Raw genomic sequence first — 19,851 nt, forward strand, 5'->3', positions numbered from 1 at the left:
CTCATCTTTGTTCTAGGCAGGCATGCACACTGCCCAGGAGGCCCTGAAAGCATCACAGTCATAGTGTCACTATTCAGAGCTGGAGGATCTTAAAGGGCATCTAATTAAACTTCTAAACCTCTTTGATGTTTCTGACAAAGGGTTACTCTTCTGAATTCTTACTGTGATAGGGAGCTCATTACTCTTCCGAACTTTTGCCTCTGGGTCCACCAGCCTTCAGTTATCCAGCCCCCTACAAGGCACCAGGGAAGTGCACTCAGATGCACATTTGCCTCTGCTGGCAGGATGCAAACATGTGCCGGGCAGTCATGCCTGCTCAGGCCCTGGAATCCCTCCATGCTCACTTAGCCTCTCTACCAGCCTCCCATACTCCACTCTCCCCAAGGAGTGCCCCTCCACATGGCAGAGGGGCTGAGCTTCCTGCGACAGACCTGACCATGACATTCTCTGCCTGAAATGTGTGATGGCTCCTTCTTGCCTCCAGAATCAAGTCCCACTCTCATCTTTGGGCCTTTGCACATGCTGTTCTCTCTACCTGGAAAGTTCTTTCCTCCTCCTCTTCCTCCTGTAAACTCTCTCGTGTCCTTAAAGACTAAGCTCAGACACCACCTCCTCCAGGGAGCCTCTTTGGTGGTTCTCACCACATTTCATGGTAAACATCTGCTGGATCACTTGACCTGATGGTGGAGTTTGCATGGCTCACTCTGTATATGTGAACCCAGCACGCAGCCAGGCACTCTGTGTTGCTTGTCTGTTGAATGAGTGAGTGGATGAGTGTCCTTGCCTTTGGTGGGGCTGCTGGCTACCAACCCATTCCTTCCATCCCTAATCATTGCTGGGGCTCAACCCTATGGACTGCCTTGTATTGACAACAGAAAGGGAAAAACAGATTTAGGTAAATCTTTCCAGTTGCCCTGCTGAAGGATTCCTGGGTCTATCTTGAGGTCTATCGTGTTTCTTTTTGAGGTCATTGTTGAAAATATCAGCTTCATGAGAAGGCAAAATCCCCCTTTCCTCTTTCTCATTTGTTCTCCATTAAAGGTATCTGACCTGATCCATTCAGTTCTTTGAAGATAAAAATATAAAACCATGTTGTGATTTTTTTTCTGAACAACTTTTGAACAAATGCTGTGAGCTGGCATGAATATTCTCTACCAAAGATTCCAGGTCAAAAGTATTCTATTTCAGATGAATCAATGAAGTATAATAAAATTACAAAAAGGTAACAAACGCAAAAGGACACCTCTTAGTGATGATGATAAATGGTCACCAAAAGTTTGCAATGGTGGCCTAAAATGCAAAAAAAGCACAAACAACATAGAACTACACTACTGCCTCCTGAAGTAAACCTCAAATAAGGAGTCATGGTGGAGATAAACACAGGCAGCCACCTCTGTTTATCTCAAGCCTCCCATTTTGGTGCCATCTGGGACCAGTAGCATCAGCAGCACCTGCAAGCTTGTTGGAAATGCAGTCCCCTGGGCTCCACCCAGACCTACAGATGGGCTTGTGTTTGAGAATATGTGAAGTCAGCTGAGCTATCCAGGGTTTGCTCAGCAAGGAACATGTTCTTCACATTTTTCATTCAAATTCCAGGTCACTGAATCTAAACAACCCACTTTCTGGGTTAAATGTTACCTGATTTCACACACACATAATTCTTTTTTGTTGTTGTTGTTTTAGTCAATGCATAAAAGCATTTATTGAATGTCTAAGAACTGTGATCAACATGTCTATTAAAAAGCAGCCTTGTGGGGCCCTGTGATTCGGTCTCGAAAGGTCTCATGAGGCCAAAAGCTATTTTCCTCCCCCTGCCTGCTTCTCTCTCTTTCCTTCTCTCTCTGTCCCCCATATTCTGATGGCTTGCCCACATCTATGGTGTCAACCTGTCCCATCCCAGTGACTTTCAGTTTCTTCAGCCCAATCTCTCACCTGAGCCTCAGACTCATGTCTGACTCACAACCTCATACATCCCCACGCTGGGGTGTTCCACAGTCCCCTCAAACTCAGCACATCACACTGTTAGGGAAAGGGGGAAGAGAAGGACACAGGGAAGGTGGCCCTGGGTCCCAGATATTCATGCAGAGGGCTTGGAGAAAAGGCTGGTTGAGATTAGTGAAAGGACTGAATGCTGAATATTTGAAAAGAAATGTAGTTGAATGATAGGGGAACATAATGATTTACTTGAATTCTTAGATGACATTCCATTGTAAATAGCATGCTGTTTTGTTGCTTTTATCTAGTTTATACAATTTTATCACCCACCAGAAAGCTCATTTAAACCATTTCCTTTTAAAAAGAAGTTGACAGCAGAAGAGCAGCCGTCAGCACAGCCTTCTGAAGAACCACAAGCCCCATATTAATGCCAGGGTCACCATCTGGGAGAAGTGACTTCTTTGTAAGACATGTGGGTAGCGTGGTCCACAGCAGAACTCTAAGGCACCTGAGAATTCTAAGTTTCAACCTGGCCTCCAGGTCATTATGATGGTATCAAGGTCAAAGAATAAGGTATTTTAGTTTACGTTTTGTAGCTTGATTTATAACTCTTAAGCATTTAAACCAGGGTTCCTTAACTGTGGCACTACTGACATTGTAGTTGGAATAATTCTTTGTTGGTGTGGAACTGTCCTGCATATTGTAGGATACTTAGCAGCACCTCTGGCCTCTACCCATTAGATGCCAACAGCAACCTCCCTCAAGTGGTGACAATCAACAATGTTTCCAAACATTCCTAAGTGTTCCCCACGGAGCAAAACTGCCCCAGTTGAGGCCCACTGGTTTGGACCTATACTTTGTGAGCCTACATTTGTGCCCCTGCCCCAGACCCCACAATTATGGGGGTTGGTGGTTTCTAGCCACGTGATCTTGGGCACTTCCGTCCTCTCTGGGCCTCATCTGCACTCGGTGGGAACCACGTGAGAGAGTGTGTCAAAGCTTAGCTGCGGCCAGTGCTCACTAGTCTCCTTCCTGCCTTGGCCAACCTTTAGGGGTGCTCACCTGTTCAGGAAGATGCTGCTGACGTCGTCGTGTGTGATGGGAGGCTTCTTGGAGCTGGCGGCCATCCGCAGCGGGCGCAGGAAATTGTTGACAAGGATGTGCAGCTGCTGCACGTACTCAGCCTCAGCCTCCAGCATGCTGAACACCACCTGGTTCCTCTTGCGCATGCTGTCAGCATGGGGTGACCGGATGTAGTCCTGGATGATGGTCTTCCACTTCCGCCGGCACAGCCAGCCCCGCAGGAAGCTCTGCACCTGAGCAGCAAGACCGGTGGGGAGAGGCTCCTGTCAGGGAGTCTGGACCACTCCTGTCCTTCCAGGCTGTGAGCTCCCCAAGGGTAGGAACCAAGGCTTTGTTATTCCTATGCCGGGCATGTAGCAAAAAGAGCTCAGATGTAGACCAGGCATAGCTCTGTTGCCCACATGATACAGGGCAAGTTGTTTGGTTGCCCTGAGTCAGTTTTCCCATCTGTAAAATGGGGCTAAAGAGATGATGGCTAGACTGAAAGTGTGGTCCACAAATTGGATCGGCATCTCTGAAGAGCTTATTGGAAATGCAGATTCTCAAGCCCCACCCCAGTCCTCTGCAGTTTAACAAGACCCCTGGGTTGCTTTGGAAGCATTCGCTGGAGGAGGAAAAATGTGGCTCTATGTCTCCATAACGGGAGGTCGCCCGAGGATAAAGGGTTGCAGGGCCTTGCTGGGCACAGCTCATGCCTTGTCTTGTCTAATGACTTGCCTGAAAGCCCAGAAGTTTCAATTAAAGCTCTTCTGGATAGAAGGGTGATTATCAAATTGAACGGAACATGGAAAATTAGTTAATCTCATACTTAGCCCTCATCAGCGGCTTCTGAGTCCTGGTGCCTGCCTGGAGCCTCTCCTCCTGACTCAGTAGGGAAATGAACAGAGACACTTAACTCAGTTGCCTTGGAGCTGGGCTGCTTGGAGTGGCCTCATGTTGGCAAGAACTTGGGAAAGGGCCTTGACTGACACACACACACAGAGTTGTTTTAAGCTGTACAGGCTTCCAATCAAGGGGCCTCTGAGCTGTGTGCAAGCTCACGGTCCACACTGGGAGGAAGGGTACTGGGATCAGGCAGAGGTGCTCATACAGTATTCTCCACTGAAAGGACCGCTGTCTCCAAACAGCAGGTACAGTTGTCCAGGGGCAGACCTGCTGGCTAGAGATGGGTGCCGTAGACAGAAGAGGCCTGCACGAGCCCCAAGAGCTATCTCTGAAGATAGGAAGGGCTTTCTCAAAGAGGGAGGGGCTTACTCTGAGGCTCCAGGAGGGTGAAAATAGAGCAATGGGAGGTGGATTTCAGCTAGCCTTTAACAAAATGTTCCAACCAGAATGCTCCAAATACAGGGGTGAGCTGGGAAGCTCACTGGGGCTGTAGTAGAGAACACGGGTCAGGGCGTCTCTGCCCAGGTGGGACTTGACTCAGACCTGGGTGGCAAGTCCCAATGCCTGTGGGGCCCTGGCAGTTCCTAGAGGTGCGTGAAGCTAGCTGGGGGTGGGGGATGTCATAAGGTGGCACCTCTTGCCTGGGCTGGCTGCTGTTATGTGCAGCAGGTGGCCTGGGGCTGCTGGACCTTCTGCTTTTTAAGGAGATGTTGTGTCCCAGCAGCATAGCCTCTGGAGCTTGGCCGCCAGGGTTTGAATGTTACTCTGTAAATACTTAGCTGTGTGACCTTGGGCAAGTTCCTTTGCCTCTCTGTGTCTCAGCTTCCCCATATGTAAAATGAAAATAATAAATAAACCTCAGAGGATTTTAGTGAGGATATAATTAATCTGCATAAAGCTCTTAAAATAATGTCTGGCACATAAAAAGTAGTTAATTAATGTTAGCTATTTCTATTCTTGAGAAACCAGAAATCCAGATTTTTGTGTGATGTGTTTAGCTTTTAAAGCGCTGGCAACAAATTTTTAAAAATGTAAACCAAAAAAAGCCCACTGTGTGGGATGAAAATCTCAAAATCTCAAACACACTGGTACACTGAACTTGGCCCATGGGATGCCAGTTTGCAGTTTCTAGGGATGGCGTTGGGGTCCTTTTACGCACTCAACAAATAGGATTCTGTGGTTTCACCTGTTTTTCTTAGGGTGAGTCAGGCTCCCCTGTCTTGAGTCTGGCAAGCTACAAACACAGCCCACGCTCCTTCCCTCTGCCACACCACCACAGGGTGGCCCATGGTATGTCACTACCTGGCCACTGGGCAGATCCTTGGCAGCTTCTGAGATGTCTGTCCCTCCTGAACTCTAATAGGGTAAAAGCAGTGAGGTCTGAAAAAGGCTGGACTACCGTGCTGGGTCTGCTGGGGACTCAGGAGGTACTTGTGAGAGGTGGCGTGTACATAGCAGTGGGGGTGGCATGCCAGGGAGTGGCAGTGGAGAGGTGGCCCTGGGGGTCTTGGCAAGGTGAATGGCAATGCGAGGAAAGCAGTCAGCCGAGAGTCCCAGGCCTGGGTTTCTGTCCTGGCTTTCCCCACTCCTTCCTCTTGTGGAACCTGTTTTCTTATCTATAAAATGGGCTGAAGCACTCTGCCCCATAGGGATAACCAGAAGAAATGACTTGACAGGGTACCCTTCAGGGATAAGGGGGTGTGGGCTCTGTCTTTGGAGCTGAGGTTGGGGGATGGGGGGCACGCTCTGAGGACAGTGGGGCTGTGGTGTGGATACTGCCGACGCTGGGCTGGCTCTCTAAAGAGAGAGCTCCAAAGAAGGCCACCCAGAGGGATAGCACTGACCTTCTTAATTTTCTTGATGTCGCTGTCTTCATCGTTGGGGGCGACAGTCTGGGTGGACTGGATGCGCTCATTGTCCTTGAGCAGGGATGCGATCTGCAACAGCAACACAGGTCAGCCTGTGAGGGGCACTGGCTCACGGAGGCCCCAGGTCTTTGGCCGGTGGGTGGCAGGAACAGGGTGGCAGCCGAGTGCCCTGCCTCTTCTTCCCCAAGAGCCATAATGCCACAACTTGTGATTCTGACTCTGTGCATCCAGGTCATGGAACCAGACAGGCCCCAGACATCTGTGAGAAGCGCTGCATGGGGGATGGGTAGACACCTGGGTTCCAGGCCAGCTGGGCTGCCCAACCAGAGTGACCTTGGACGAAGCCCTTCTGCTCTCAGGGCTGTAGCCACCTCATTTGTAATCTCAGAATTTGGCCTAAATCTGTGGTTCTTCTCCCTACTCCCCAAACAACCAGTCCCTTTTTTAAAAAATAATTTTTGCTGTGATAAAACACATGTAACATATTAAAATTTACCATTTTAACAATTTTTAAGGGTATGGTTCAGTGGCATTAAGGATATTCACATTGTTGTGCAACCATCACCACCATTTACCTCCAGAACTCTTCATTTTGTAAAACTGAAACTCTGTACTCATCAAACAATAACTCTCCATTCCCCTTCCTCCCAGTCCCTGGCAACCACATTCCACCTTCTGTGCCTCTGAATTGGACTCCTCTAGGTACCTCATCTAAGCGGAATCATGCACTATTTGTCTTTCTGTGACCGGCTTATTTCATGGTGCATAATGTCCTCAAGTTTCTTCCATGTTGCAGCGTGGGTCAATTTCCTTCCCTTTCAAGGCCGAGCAATATTCCCTTGTGTGTGTAGACCACATTTTATTTATCCATTCCCCCTTTGATGGGCACCTAGGTAATCCCTTTATTTTTCAAACAAAATTTTATCTGGATATAAATCAGATAGAGCAGGTGGCTCCGGGTGAAGTCCTGCTGGCTTGGCGCTTTCCTTCCTGGGCAGCCCCAAAGCACCTCTTAGAATCAGAGGCCTATTTCAATCATAACCTGGAAACTGCTGGCCTAGAAAAGTGGAGCAGCTCTTCAAATATCTAGCTGCTTTAAACATCTCCATTTGCATAATTTGGGGATCACAGATGTCGACATAGCTGCAAGAACAAAACCAAGGCATGGTGCCTAGGAGAAGGTACACCTTAAGCTGCACTGTGGCCAGGGGCCTCTGGGACTCATCCCATAGACAGGCCTGTGGTGTATCCTCCTGCTCGGGGCTCGTCCAACCACTCCAATTCTGTGAGTCCTTGTTTTGTGTCCTGTAGCAGGGTTCCCACAGCACCATGGACTTTCCTGTGAAAATGCTGGAATTGCTTGTCTACTCTTCTATCTTTGCCGTGAGCTCTAAGGGAGAAGGGATTGCAGCTGTTTCATTTATTGTGCTCCTGGTGCCTAGCGCAAGGGTGGGCACTCAACACATTCTTGTTGTCTACACAAATAAGTGAATTAAAAAAAATCAGAGCAACAGCAGCAACAAAAACATTAACCAAGGGAAAACACTGCAGTAATGAAGCCCCACGTGTCTAAAGATAGTAGCTCGGGGGATTCTACGAACAAAGCCGCAAAGCCCAGCGCTGTTCTCTCTTGGGAACACATGGCTTTTGTCCCCTCAAGGCCACTTGCTGAACCACAGGATGAATGGGCGCTCATAATTGAGCGAATCAAGCACTTTGAAAGCAAAATGGAACAGTTACCCGCTCTCCACTCCCTGGTTGCTAAAATTACCGCAGCCTGTGATTGAAGAGTGGCTGAAAATATCTAACTGAGAAATAGTCAGTGTGGAGATGGGCTTTTCTCCCCACCCCCTCCCCCTTTTTGATCCTTTGAGAACATTTGCACATTGAAATGATGACTGATTCTTTGATCTGGACTCTAAAGGGCTAAGGAACACGCAAGCGTACACACACACACACACACACTGCCTTTGGAGCCTGCTCAGTCAACACTTTTACCTTCGGCTTCTTCTCACCTCTGTGCCAGGATGCTTTCTTTGCCAGTTTTGGGATTTGCACATAGCACCCCTTTTCACTTTAGGATGGTGATATGTGTGTGTATGTGTGCTGGGGTGGGGGAAGTGGTCTGTGTTTAAAACTGATGGTGCTCTTCTCAGAGAGAGGCATTCCGGGACATCTACTCAACAGGGACTAGGGCAGAAAATAGATGCAATTAGGTCAGGCACCATCCTACATGCGCAGGCAACAAAAACTTTGGAGGCTTTATTTAAGGATCAGGCTAAGTGGGCAAAGCTCTGGAGGGTTGCAAGCCTGGGGACTGCAAAAGTCTTGAACTATGTCTAGTCTTGGCCCATTGCAACTAGGAGCCAATATCGGGATGGTGGTGGGAGCCCCAGGCCTAAAGGGCTCATGGAGGGCTCATGGAGGCAGCCTTTCCCTGACACTGGCAGGTGCCTCCTGGAAGTAGATTTTGCTTTGCACCCTGCTTTGGTTACATCCTGCCCCTACTTAGTTGACCCTCGTGAATTACAGCCATGGGGAACTGGACCTCTGGCTCACACCCTGACTCTGGCTGGCCGACTCCACACCTGGCTCCATGCCTGGTGTCTTAGCTGGCTCCTGCCCACCCACCACCCTCAGACTGGCTTTCTTTGCCCCCTAGAGGCAAACTGTCACTTGCTACACCTGCTTTGGGCACGGTGCAATGGCTCCTGCTCCACCCTACTCCCCTCTCTGGAGACACTTTCTTTAACCTGGAATGTGTTTAGTCAGTGCAGTAATGGGTGATGGAATTAATCCAGATCTTTTTCTCTTTGTTAGCAGCCAATGGTTTACTAAAGATTGCTGCATTGCTTGCTTTTCAAGCAGGTGCCACACAGCTCAGCTCTCTCTCCTGCCTCCCTGCTTCCCTCTGCCCCCATCCAAGCCCAACAGGTGCCCCCATCTCTGTTTCCCTTTGTGCCAACCTTATCAGCATGCTCTGATGGTGTCTGTGTTGGGCACCATGCCAAGTGCCCCTTCCTTGGAGGAGCTCCCAGCCTAAGAAGGAGGTCAGGCATTCATAGAGGTGGCTTGCAATCCAACAAGGCCAGGCCAGAACAGAGCTGTGTACCCACTGCCATGGGAGAGCCTTGGCCAGGAAGTGGCAAGGCTCCCCAGGAAAGGTTTTGAAGGGCAAACAGGAGTCCAACAGTTGGTATATGTGGGGGAAGGAATTCAAATAGAAGGAATGATATGAACAAAGGCATGGGTGTGATAGAGTGTTGTGTGCCAGGGCAGCAGGTCTTGGGAATGGGGGATGGCAGGAGAGATGGGGAGCAGGGCCACAGCAGGGAGGGTGGCCATGGAGAGGGGGTGCTGGTGGGGAAGGACCAAGGCCACCCTCCCCTCCTTTCCCCAGAGCAGTCTTCTATCTATTTTGTATATTGGGGTTCCACATCAAAGTGTGTTTGCAAAACTGATTCTAGGCCAGTTGCAATGGCTCACACTTGTAATCCCAGGACTTTGGGAGGCTGAGGCAGGTGATCACCTGAAGTCAGGAGTTTGAGACCAGCCTGGCCAACATGGTGAAACCCCATCTTACTAATAATACAAAAATTAGCTGGGTGTGGTGGCGCACACCTGTAATACCAGCTAGTTGGGAGGCTGAGGCAGGAGAATTGCTTGAACCTGGGAGGCAGAGGTTGCAGCGAGCCGAGATTGTGCCATTGCACTCCAGCCTGGGCAACAAGATCGAAAAAAAAAAAGAAAAACCAACCCAAAACTGATTCCAAGGCTAAGTCTTCATTTTGAACCTTAGGGTAAAGATCTCTGCAGTTCCCTCCACTGTCAGCCTTCTAGGATATGTGTGTTCCCATTCCAATAAAATATTACAGCCACCTGCAAACTCCTATGCTGCCCTTTAGGGCCTGTCTTAGCTCTCCAAATTTACTTCCAATTGCAAATGGGAGAGAAATAGCTATTAAGAAAATGAAATCATGCCAAACTGAGCATTCTAGAGGAGGGGAGGAGTCTTCTCATAGGTAGATGTTCCCTTGTTTTAGATGGTTCCTTGATGGGGCTTTCTGGTAATGAAAGAGAAGTCCTGATAGGATTGTTTAGAAGGGAGAGAAGAGACTAAGTCAGCAGTGGATTGATTGTTTTACTTAGTAAAGTTACACGTGTGTCGGCGTGATCTCCTGTTAACAGAGATGGCTGGGGTGGGTGCCACAGGATGGAGGGCACAGAGGGAGAAGAGACGGGCTGGCTTCATGGATGTGTGGCCTGCGCACTTGCACAGAGCCCCAGGCTTACAAGGGCCCAATGGTTGGCTTAAGCTTCTGCAGTTGCTGTCTCGAAGTTTTTAAGGGCCCCACATTTTCTTTTGTGCTGAGCCCTGCAAATTACAGAGCTGGTCATGAAAAAAGTTGCAGACAATGATATAATGGTAAATTATAAACGGTAAAGCTCTCTGAAAGGAAAACTGACTTGTAGCATTTGCCAATTCCCATGATGTCAGCCCATTTCTAGCTCAGCCCATTTCAAGCTACCAAAGGTCAAATACCCAGCTAGCGAAATTCTTGAAAATCTAACAGTTGGCTCTTGCAAGCTGGCATGATAAGAGTGTTGTGTAGATGGCCAATGGCCAATGGTAGAAGCAGGCTCTGGCACATCACCGGATGCAGGGGGAAGATCTTGGTAGGGAAAGAGGTTATGGACAACAACAAAAGTGGCACGTGGGAGTGTGAGGAGAGAAGTCAGTGTTTAAAGGGGAGGTTGATGAAGGATGGTTGTGGCAGGAAAGGCTGGGTGACATGAGGGCAGAGGTGTTTTCTATTCATTTTTGAGCTGTTTTCTGTTTTAATAGTGGAGTGCCCCTCCATTCTGTTACATACAACAGCCTGTGTCATGGGTTGTAGGGACTGAAGGAGAAGCCTCCTCTGAGTCGTTGTTGGGACTTTTGCAGATACTCTGGTTCTCTCTCTTCTTGGAAATGGTGGGATTGTATTTCCCAGATCCTCTGAAGTTGGGCACAGTCACGTGACTTGCTTTGTCCAATGTGATGTGAGCAGTGTGCCATGTGCCTTTCCCCAGCCCAGCCATATGACTGGTGAATTTCTTGATGGCAGAAGCCTCCTTGGCTTGTGTCTCAATCACTGGAGGATTTTGGGGAGCAGAGTCTTCAGCAGAACTCTCAATGGACACACAGAGTCAGTAATCAACCTCTGTTGTTTTAAGACATTCAGATTTGGAGGGTGTTACTGCAGCATAATCTAGCCTATTCTGACAGATACAGGTAGTGACCACACAAGGGGAAAGCAGCAGTGAAGACTGAGTGGAGGCAGCCATGAGAAGTGCAGTGATAGATCAGGAGAGTGGAGTTTGAAAGCAAGAGGTGGCCAGGGAAACCCCTGGGAATCCTCAGGAATATGTGGGATGGGGCCTGAGGAAGCTTATTTGGCCATCAGAAGAGAGGTGGACTATGAGAGTGTAGGGCCATCCAGGCAACACTGTCATTCCTGAATATGTACCCTGTTATCAAGGTCCTCTCCTCAGCAGGGAGGAGAAGGCTGTGGTGGGGCAGGCTCAGGCCAAGGATTTCAGCCAGGAGATCCAGTGGTGGAGGCGAGAGACTTTGGGTAAGTCGCTTCCTCCCCATGGACCTTGGTGTCTTCAGAGTCCTGCTGGCTCCGATAGTCTAAGACCCTGGGCCTTCCTCACTGGTGGCACTCATCACTCACCTGGCTTTTCAGTGTGTCCTGCCCACCTGGTGGCCACTCCTCAGGAATGAGCTCTGTTTCCATTCTCCTAGAGCCCACTCAGAGCCAGCAACTACCCTCTGACCTGCAGGACGTGTTTGTGCATATGTGTATGTGTGTGTGTATATCAGGGGGACAGAGAGAGAAACACACAGAGAGAGAGAGACAGAGAGAGACCAAGAGAGACACTATGGCCAGAAAGCTTTCCCAAGATGGTCCTTCTTTCAAAGTCTTCTTTAAAAATATCTTGCCCTAATACACTCAACTGGAAGCATTGCTCCGAAAATTCCCATCAGATGGGTCTCTGCTGCCATTTTGAGACACACACACACACACTCTCTCACTCAGTCATGACTGACCTGCTTTCTGCTCCCCAACACCACAGGGGGCTCTGCCCTTTGCACCTACACCCCTTCTCTGACCTACAATGCCCTGACACCTTTTAAGGCCACGTGCAACATAAACCCACACCTCCCAGGCTATCAAACAATCGACTTCCTGACTTGGGTTCACAGCGCAAGCCCTACTATGGCACTGAAGACACTCTACCACAATCAGACCCAAAGGCAGAAACTTTCATCTCTTTAATGCTTCCCACAGAGCCTGACAACCATCCACTCATCAAGCCCTTGCTGAGTACCTACTGTGTGCCAGGCCAAAAGAAGGAGTGATAAGCGACACAGCCCTGTCCTTATGGAGTTCCTGCCAGGCCTGTTGGGGTGACAGGCACACATGGAGCCTGCTCTCACATGGTGAGCTGAGTGTGGGAAAGCCATGGGAGCAGACAGCAGGGAGCACCCTCCGAGGCAGGGGTCCCCCACGGTGAGGCGTTTGAGCTTGGTAGGACGTCACCAGGTAGGATGTGTGGGGATGAAAAGGGCATTCCAAACAGAAGCACCAGCATGTGCAAAGGCCAGGAGGCGGATAGTGCACTGGTGCCCACAGTGACTGAAGAGGTGGTGCTTGGGGAAAAGGATGAGGTCAGTGGTAGGTGATCTTCAGTGAGTGAGTAAGTGAATGAATGAATGACACTTGGACACTCCTGATCATGAAGCTAATAATCTGGTACTGGGGCTGGACTCCTTCCCTGATCCCATACAGGAGTTCAGTTTAGATTTAGGAATCTGTGTTGGGCGAGGATTGATCCCAGAATGAACTGGGTGGGCCGGAGTGGGGACATCCCTGAACTGAGCTCTGGTAGCCCTGTGGGAAGAGGCTACCAGAGTAGAGTGGAAAGACTGGCAAGCAGACAGGAGACCTGGGTTCCAGTCTCAGCTCTGCCACTTCCCAGCTGTGTGAGCTTGGGCAAGTGACTTGGGCTCTCTGAGTCTGGTTTCTCCTGTGAAATGCAGGTGACTGATCCTATCAGGATGGTTGTGGGGAATGAAAGTATGTCGTGAAGGTGCCTGTTATCAGGCTAGCAGAGATGTGTAGAATCTGGAATTTTTGTTGACCTTGAGGTTGCAAGTTGATATTACTCTTAGTTCAGGGCTTGGCTGCTGCGGAACAAGGTGAAATTGTTGGCTTTAGATCTTTGAACATTCCAGGCAGAGCTGGATTCGCAGGTGTGATGGGGCCCTATGCTCAGAAGGCTCTGCATTCGGGACTTTAAGCTCTTTTGTTGAAATTCTTAAGATAGTTTTCTCTTTGAATTGTGTTTAGTGAGTGGAATTTGATGGGACCATGAGCACACTGCAGGTTCTTGGAGCCTTGGTTCATGCATGTTCCTACCTCCCACCGCTTTTTCAGGTCCTTGGATGGGTTCTTGGCTGCTTATTCCCCACACTCTGGCATCCCAGGCCCCAAGACCTCTGCTACCATCTGCTCAGGGAGCAACCGGTTGAGTCAGCTGAGGAGACTCACAGTCCACCATCACCCCCAACCCTCAGCAGATGCCTGGGCATAGGTGCAGGCTGGGGTCCAGTGTGCGCCCCATGGTGTCGCAGGGCAAGGCGACAGCCATCCCTGCTGCAGGCTGGCAGTGCCAGGGTGCATTACGTGGGTGACTCAGAAGGAGCTCCTTGCCCACCCCAGTCCAGCTACTGCGCACTTCCTGGCAGTCAGGGCAGGGGAGGCTACAGGTTGAGGTTGGGTGCTGCCTGTCTGCCATGAGTCAAGTCAGGAGGCTGTGGGACAGGAGAATGACTTCCCTGGCCTGGGCCTTGCATTTTCACCTTACATCAGACCCTGCAAATTAGATACCCAGCTGACTTCAGGAGTCTTTGTTTTCATTTTCCCCTCCTCAGTGCAAAATCTGTGGTCCTTGTATGATATGGCCAGATGGTTCTGAGCATGCTGGTGAGGTGATAAGGGGAAGAGGTGATCAGATCATTCTGTGCCAGGGTTGATAGCTGGTGAGGGGCATCTAAGGGACTAAGAGCTAGTGCTTCCTAAGGTTTAATGTAAATGGAATCACCTGGGCTGTTAAACTGTAGATTCCAATTCAGAAGATCTGGGGTGGGGCCTGAGATTCTGCTCCAGGTGAAACCAATGCTGCTGCTTCATGGACCACGCTTGGGGAAGCCAGGTGCAAAGAGGCTTAGTCTGGCAACAATGCCGCCTCCAGAATGCTGGCTGGTGGGCCGCTGCAGGAGCTTTCATCAAGATGGATGGAGGGAAGGGGCTGCCTTGGAGTTGAGCAGAAGCCCACACTCTAATGACCTACCAGTGACCCTGCGCTCTCCAGAGTCTTGGGCTAATAATGTAGAATGCTCAGTCAATACAGTGGCTGACACAGTAACTAGGAGCTTGCCCATAGATAATCTCACTCAATCCTCACGACCTGGTCAGGTGTTTATAGAAAGCCCTGTTTTACAGCTGCAGAAACTGAGGCACAGGCACATTGAGGGACTTGTTCCAGGTTGCAGTCACTAAGTGGCAGAGGTGAGATTTAAACCCAGTCTGACCACAGGACCTTCTCATTCTGCCAGTACCACCACGTCCTAAGTTTGGAGTCTGGAAGAACTGCATCTGGGAGCTGGTTTCCCTGCCCGTCATGTGGCCCCCCAATCCTGCAGGAGCCCAGGGTTTGAGATGTTGTGCCTAGGGCCTGGGCCCACCCCCCAGCCCGCAGTCACCTCTGCCTTCAGCCGCTCGATCTCGATCTCCCCATCCTCGATCTGCTGCCGAAGCTGCTTGGCCACGGTCTTCTCCGTCTCCACGATCTGCAGCAGGTGCAGGTATTTCTGCATTAATGCCTCATGCTCTGTGGCGAGGGTCCTGTAGCTGTGGACAGATGGACATGGCAGGTAAGATGCTGACTCCTTGTCCTCTGGCGAACCAAGCAGGGCACTGACCGGGAGAGGGGCTCACCCACCCATCTGCACTTAGCAGAAGGCCCTGACTCCCAGCACCCTGCAGAGTGAGAGGGCTTGGCAGGGTAGAGCTGGGGGCAGTCCAGGCAGGGAGAGAGCTGGAGCAAGGCGGGGCGGTGGGCCCGAGTGCGAGCCTGATCCAGAAAGCACATCTGTGTTCTTGTTCCCACCCACTTTTAAAGATAAATAACAGGGCTAGAAGAGAGAATCCTTTAGTTTGTAATGCTATCCTATTAAAGTATAATAAGATTTTGTGCTTCTGTTATGAAAATGAATATCAGGTTTTTAAGTTTTTCCAACTTCTCAAGAGACTTGTTTTTCCTTGTAAAGGAAATTCAGTTGAGAGCATGAAGGAGTCTGTTTTTGTACCACCACAACTCCCCTCACCCCATGGGTGTGAAAATTCAGCTGCTTCATTAGTCTCTTCTTACTAATGGACCCCGTCAGAGTGCTGTAAAATAGGCGTCCGCCTCATCTGCAGGCTGCTCTGCTAACCTCCCTCCCTCCTTCTGTCCCTCTTCCAACCCTCCCTCCATCCTTCTCTCCTTTCCTTTCCTCTCCTTCCTCCTTTCTCTTCCCTTCCCTATCCTTCCCTTCCCTTCCCTTCCCTATCCTTCCCTTCCCTTTCCTTCCCTATCTTTCCCTTCCCTTCCCTATCCTTCCCTTCCCTTCCCTTCCCTATCCTTCCCTTCCTTTCCCTATCCTTCCCTTCCCAATCCTTCCCTTCCCTTCCCCTCCCTTCCCTTCCCTTCCCTATCCTCCCTTATCCTTCCCTATCCTTCTGTCCCCCCTCATGCAGGTGCAATCTTTACAGACTCACAGACTCTCAGAGTGAGAAGGGAACTTGGGGATCACAAAAGACCAATTATCTCATTTCACAAATGAAGAAACTGAGGTCCAAATCACAGTCTATGAGCGTCAAAGCTGGAGCTAGAGTCGGGCTCCAGCCCCTGACAATGCACTTGTGCCCCCTTTAGTGGTTTTGTCTTCTGGTTTGGCATACAGTTCTCTCCCCTGAAACGTACACTGTAAAATGCACTTGATGTTGCATTTTATACCTTGCTGTATATAAACACACACCCCCCACAGAGGCATCCCATAATACCAGAATATTATACATACAGCGCGAGAGAACATTGTGTCTCTACATGATATTAATACACTCCAGTGCCTTTTTTCGTACATAGGAAGTATCTATTATGTATATGTAAATAAAAACTAAATTGGGAATATGTAAAAATACTTAATACTCAATATGGCTGTGGAAGACAGCCAGTGTCTCCACTGATACACTCACACACACACATACACACACACACACACGGTGTCTGAGGTTCAGTGATGCTTACAGTTATAGTGTCCCCCTCTGGTCTTATGGCCAACTCCCTAGATAATAGATAAGTGGTACAATGATAGCTCCTATTGTCCCAAGCACTGCTCAACAAGCCTCAGCTCAGCCAGGATGGCTGATGTTGATGTTGACTATTCTAAGGAAGGTGCCTCGATTTCCCTTTCTGCGACCATCACTGTATCACTCCCCACCCCCCAGGTTGAATGGGAGACATTCCTGGGAGGCCAGTGGGCTGACCCAGACCCCAGGGCTTGACAAAGGAAGAAGGCAAACAATCAGCATGTCCCATCATTCCACCATTGTCCCATTGACACGTGCTGCTGGATTCCAAAAGGATGATGCATATGGAGAGGTTTTTGTTCACAGGTAGGCGGTATTGATCACCAGCTGCTCCTTTATTGAGGAGGAAGGCTTCTAGTTTGTGTTGAATCTGCATTACCTGGCAGTTGCAGAGCCCTAAGCTGGGAGCCAGGATCTGGGACTCCACAACCCCCGCTCAGGCACCCATGTCCTGTGTGACATTGGGTCACACGTCTGTCAAATGGGCTGAAGGGACCCCTCCCTGGGTTATCATAAGCACATGATGAACTGTGAGAGCTGGACAGACTGTAGAGCAGACAGACACGCTCAGATGCAGAACATTCTGTAAGGCTCTGGAGGCCCAGACAGGCTTGGCAACATTGATGTCAATTGGATTATTATTATTTTATTCGCTTCTTAGAGCCAGTCCTTAATTTAGTAAATTGCTTGAAAAATTATCCTGTCCATGGTAGGCAGGAGAGGTGTGCATGGCCTGCCTGGCATGCACCGTTGCACAGTTGCCCTGCAGGGCTTCTTCTCCTGTCACCGGCTTGTGTCGATGTGGCTCAGTTGACCTTAAGGCAGGGAGATTGTCTAGGTGGTTGTGATCCAATTGCATGAGACTTTAAATTGGGGAGTTTTCTCTGCTGGTTGTAGAAGGGGCAGTGAGAAATCTAAGGCTGGAGAGTTACTAGCTTGAGGATGGAGGAGGCCATGTGGCAAGGAGTATGCAGCCTCTAGGAGCTGCCCCCTCCTCCCCTTCTCAGCTGTCAGCAAGGAAACAGGGACTTCAGTCCCACGGCTACAAGGAACTAAATCCTGCCAACAACAAGAACGAGCCTGGAAGCAATGATTTCTCAGAGTCTTCAGAGAGGAGCTCAGCCCACTGACTCTTTGATTTTAGCCTGTGAGACCCTGGGCAGAGAGAGACCTCAGCTAAGCCTGGACTTCTGGCCCAAAGAACAGGGAGGTAAAATAATGGGTGTTGTTTCATGCTGCTGAGTTGGTGGTAACTTCTCATGCAACAATAGAAAATTAGAACACTATCTTTAAAATAAATATATATATATATCTCATTCATTTTTAGAATTTGAGGTTTAATGTACATATTGTAGAAAGCGTAGGTCTTAAGTGCAGTTTGATCAGTTTTGATAAACGCATGCACTCAAATCCAGATGAAATTTCCATCACCCCAGGAAGTTCCCTTATGCCTCTTCCCTGTCAATCCCTACACCAGAAGCAACTACTATTCTGATTTCTATCACCACAGGCTTATTTTGCCTATTTTAGAATTTCATGTAACTGGAACCAAATATCATGTACTATTTTGTGTCTGGCTCTTCACTCAGCAAATTGATTTTGAGATTCTTCCACAGGTTGCATGCATTTGTAGCTGGTTCCTTTTACTGCTGAGCAGCATACCAAGGTGACTTTAGACATTTGCCTGTTGATGGACATGTTGGCTATTCTTAGTTTTGGACTATCAAGCATAAAGCTGCTAAGGGATATTTGCATATGAGACTTCTTATGGACATCTTTTCATTTCTCTTGGATAAGTACTAAGAAGTGGAACTGCTGGGTCACAGAGCAGATGTATGTTTAACTTTTTAAGCAACTGCCTTGCAATTTTCCAAAGTGGTTGTGCCATTTTATCTTCCTGCCAGCACTAGATGAGTTACGTTTGTTCCACTCATCTTCAACATTCAATATTGTCTGTCTTAAGCATTTTAGCCACTCTACTCTATAAGTATTGGTATTTCATTGCCTTTAGAAACTTTTTGTATTGATTGAGATTCTAAATCAATGTAGTCCTGGTTATCAGCACGTAAAAGTTAGAATTCTATAATACTTCTACATTTACAAAGCCCCTTCACATAAATAATTTCATTTGCTACTCAAAATAACTGGCTCTTGGTTCTACTTTAGTGCTTAGGAGACTGAGGTCCAATTGCTCCCCCTGCATCTGGGTTCTTCCTCACTCAGTTTTATCCTCTACATCATGAGCAATTTTCAATTCAGATCATAGTTCTGATCATGCTACTCCCCTTGTATAAAACCCTCAATGGCTTCCCACTGTTCGCAGGGGAAAGGTCAAACATCTCAGCGGTATTCAAGATCCAGTTATGGTCTGGTTGCAGCCCATGGTCCAACCTCATCTACTTTCTGTCTTTTTTTTTTTTTTTTTTTTTTTTTTTTTGAGACTGAGCCTTGCTCTGTTGCCCAGGCTGGAGTGCAATGGCGCCATCTCGGCTCACTGCAACTTCCGCCTCCCTGGTTCAAGCAATTCTCCTGTCTCAGCCTCCTGAGTAGCTGGGACTACAGGCTTCCCTACCACCCCCCGCTATGCCCAGCTAATTTTTGTATTTTTAGTAGAGATGGGGCTTCACCATGTTGGCCAGGCTGGTCTCCAACTGCTGACCTCAAGCGATTTGCCCACTTTGGCCTCCTAAAGGGTTGGGATTATAGGCGTGAACCACTGCACCTGGCCAACCTCATCTACTTTATGACACCCAAACTTTGCCTCTTCATTATTCTTGGAATTCTCTTTCCTGTATCAGCACCTTTATTTAAGGCTTTTTTTTGTTGTTGTCATAGGGGGGTGGGTGGGGAGAAATGAGCATTTCAATGCTACCAATCTAACCCATTAAGTCTGACTCCCAATCCCCTTACTCAGGCCAAATCTTACCCTATTTCCAGCTTCCCCAGATTCTCCCATTTCCCTGCAGATGGAAGTAATGTCTCTCTCTCATGTTGTTTTGTATTTAACTCAGCCTCTATACACCAGAGCTACCTGTGCATATGTCTAATGTCTACCTGATTAGACTGCGATATCCCTGGGGGAATACTTATGTTGCATCCATCTGTCTCCCAGCACTGTGCACTGGGCCTGACTATTGGTTCATATGTGACAACCTGGTCTCTGTAGCTAGAATGGATACCCCTTGAGGAAAGAACTAGAGATGGCCTTATCTCAGGGCCAATGTCATTGCTATAGTCATAATAAGGGCTTCTGGTTAACTAGTCTGACCCAAGGCTCAAGGACGGGCCCTAGGATCCATCTATCCAACCATATGTCCATCATCCACACATACTTTTAACTTGTCCATGTATCATCCATGTATCCTGCATTAATTCACCATTTATCTTCCATATATAAACTCAACAACCAGCTTTGCATCCATCCTCCAACCACCCATCCATCCTTGCATTCCTCTAACCCATATTTACTGGGCACTCTGTCTATGCCTTTATCAGGCCTTGGTAATGCAAAGAATCACATCTGGTCGCTGCCCTCAGGAGCTTCCATTTTTTTAGGCAGGAGACACAGAAACACTATTATCCACTAAGGTAGAAAAATCCACTGCCCAGAAACGTAA

General features: G+C 48.7%; 1 protein-coding gene across 5 annotated transcripts in view; it reads right to left on the reverse strand.

Annotated features, from left to right (window-relative positions):
* Window positions 1-19,851, reverse strand: part of RASGRF1 (Ras protein specific guanine nucleotide releasing factor 1) — a 130,365-nt gene that overhangs the window by 83,302 nt on the left and 27,212 nt on the right. For all 5 annotated transcript variants that reach the window (XM_001153395.6, XM_009429655.4, XM_009429654.4 and 2 more), the window contains exons 3-5: window positions 14,587-14,734; window positions 5,748-5,840; window positions 2,998-3,251 (exon numbers count right to left, since the gene is read on the reverse strand). In XM_001153395.6, the coding sequence (XP_001153395.2) occupies window positions 2,998-3,251; window positions 5,748-5,840; window positions 14,587-14,734 (495 nt within the window). The remainder of the gene's footprint in view (window positions 1-2,997; window positions 3,252-5,747; window positions 5,841-14,586; window positions 14,735-19,851) is intronic.

Source organism: Pan troglodytes, chromosome 16 (assembly GCF_028858775.2).
Source record: "Pan troglodytes isolate AG18354 chromosome 16, NHGRI_mPanTro3-v2.0_pri, whole genome shotgun sequence".
NCBI classification, from domain to species: Eukaryota; Metazoa; Chordata; class Mammalia; order Primates; family Hominidae; genus Pan; species Pan troglodytes.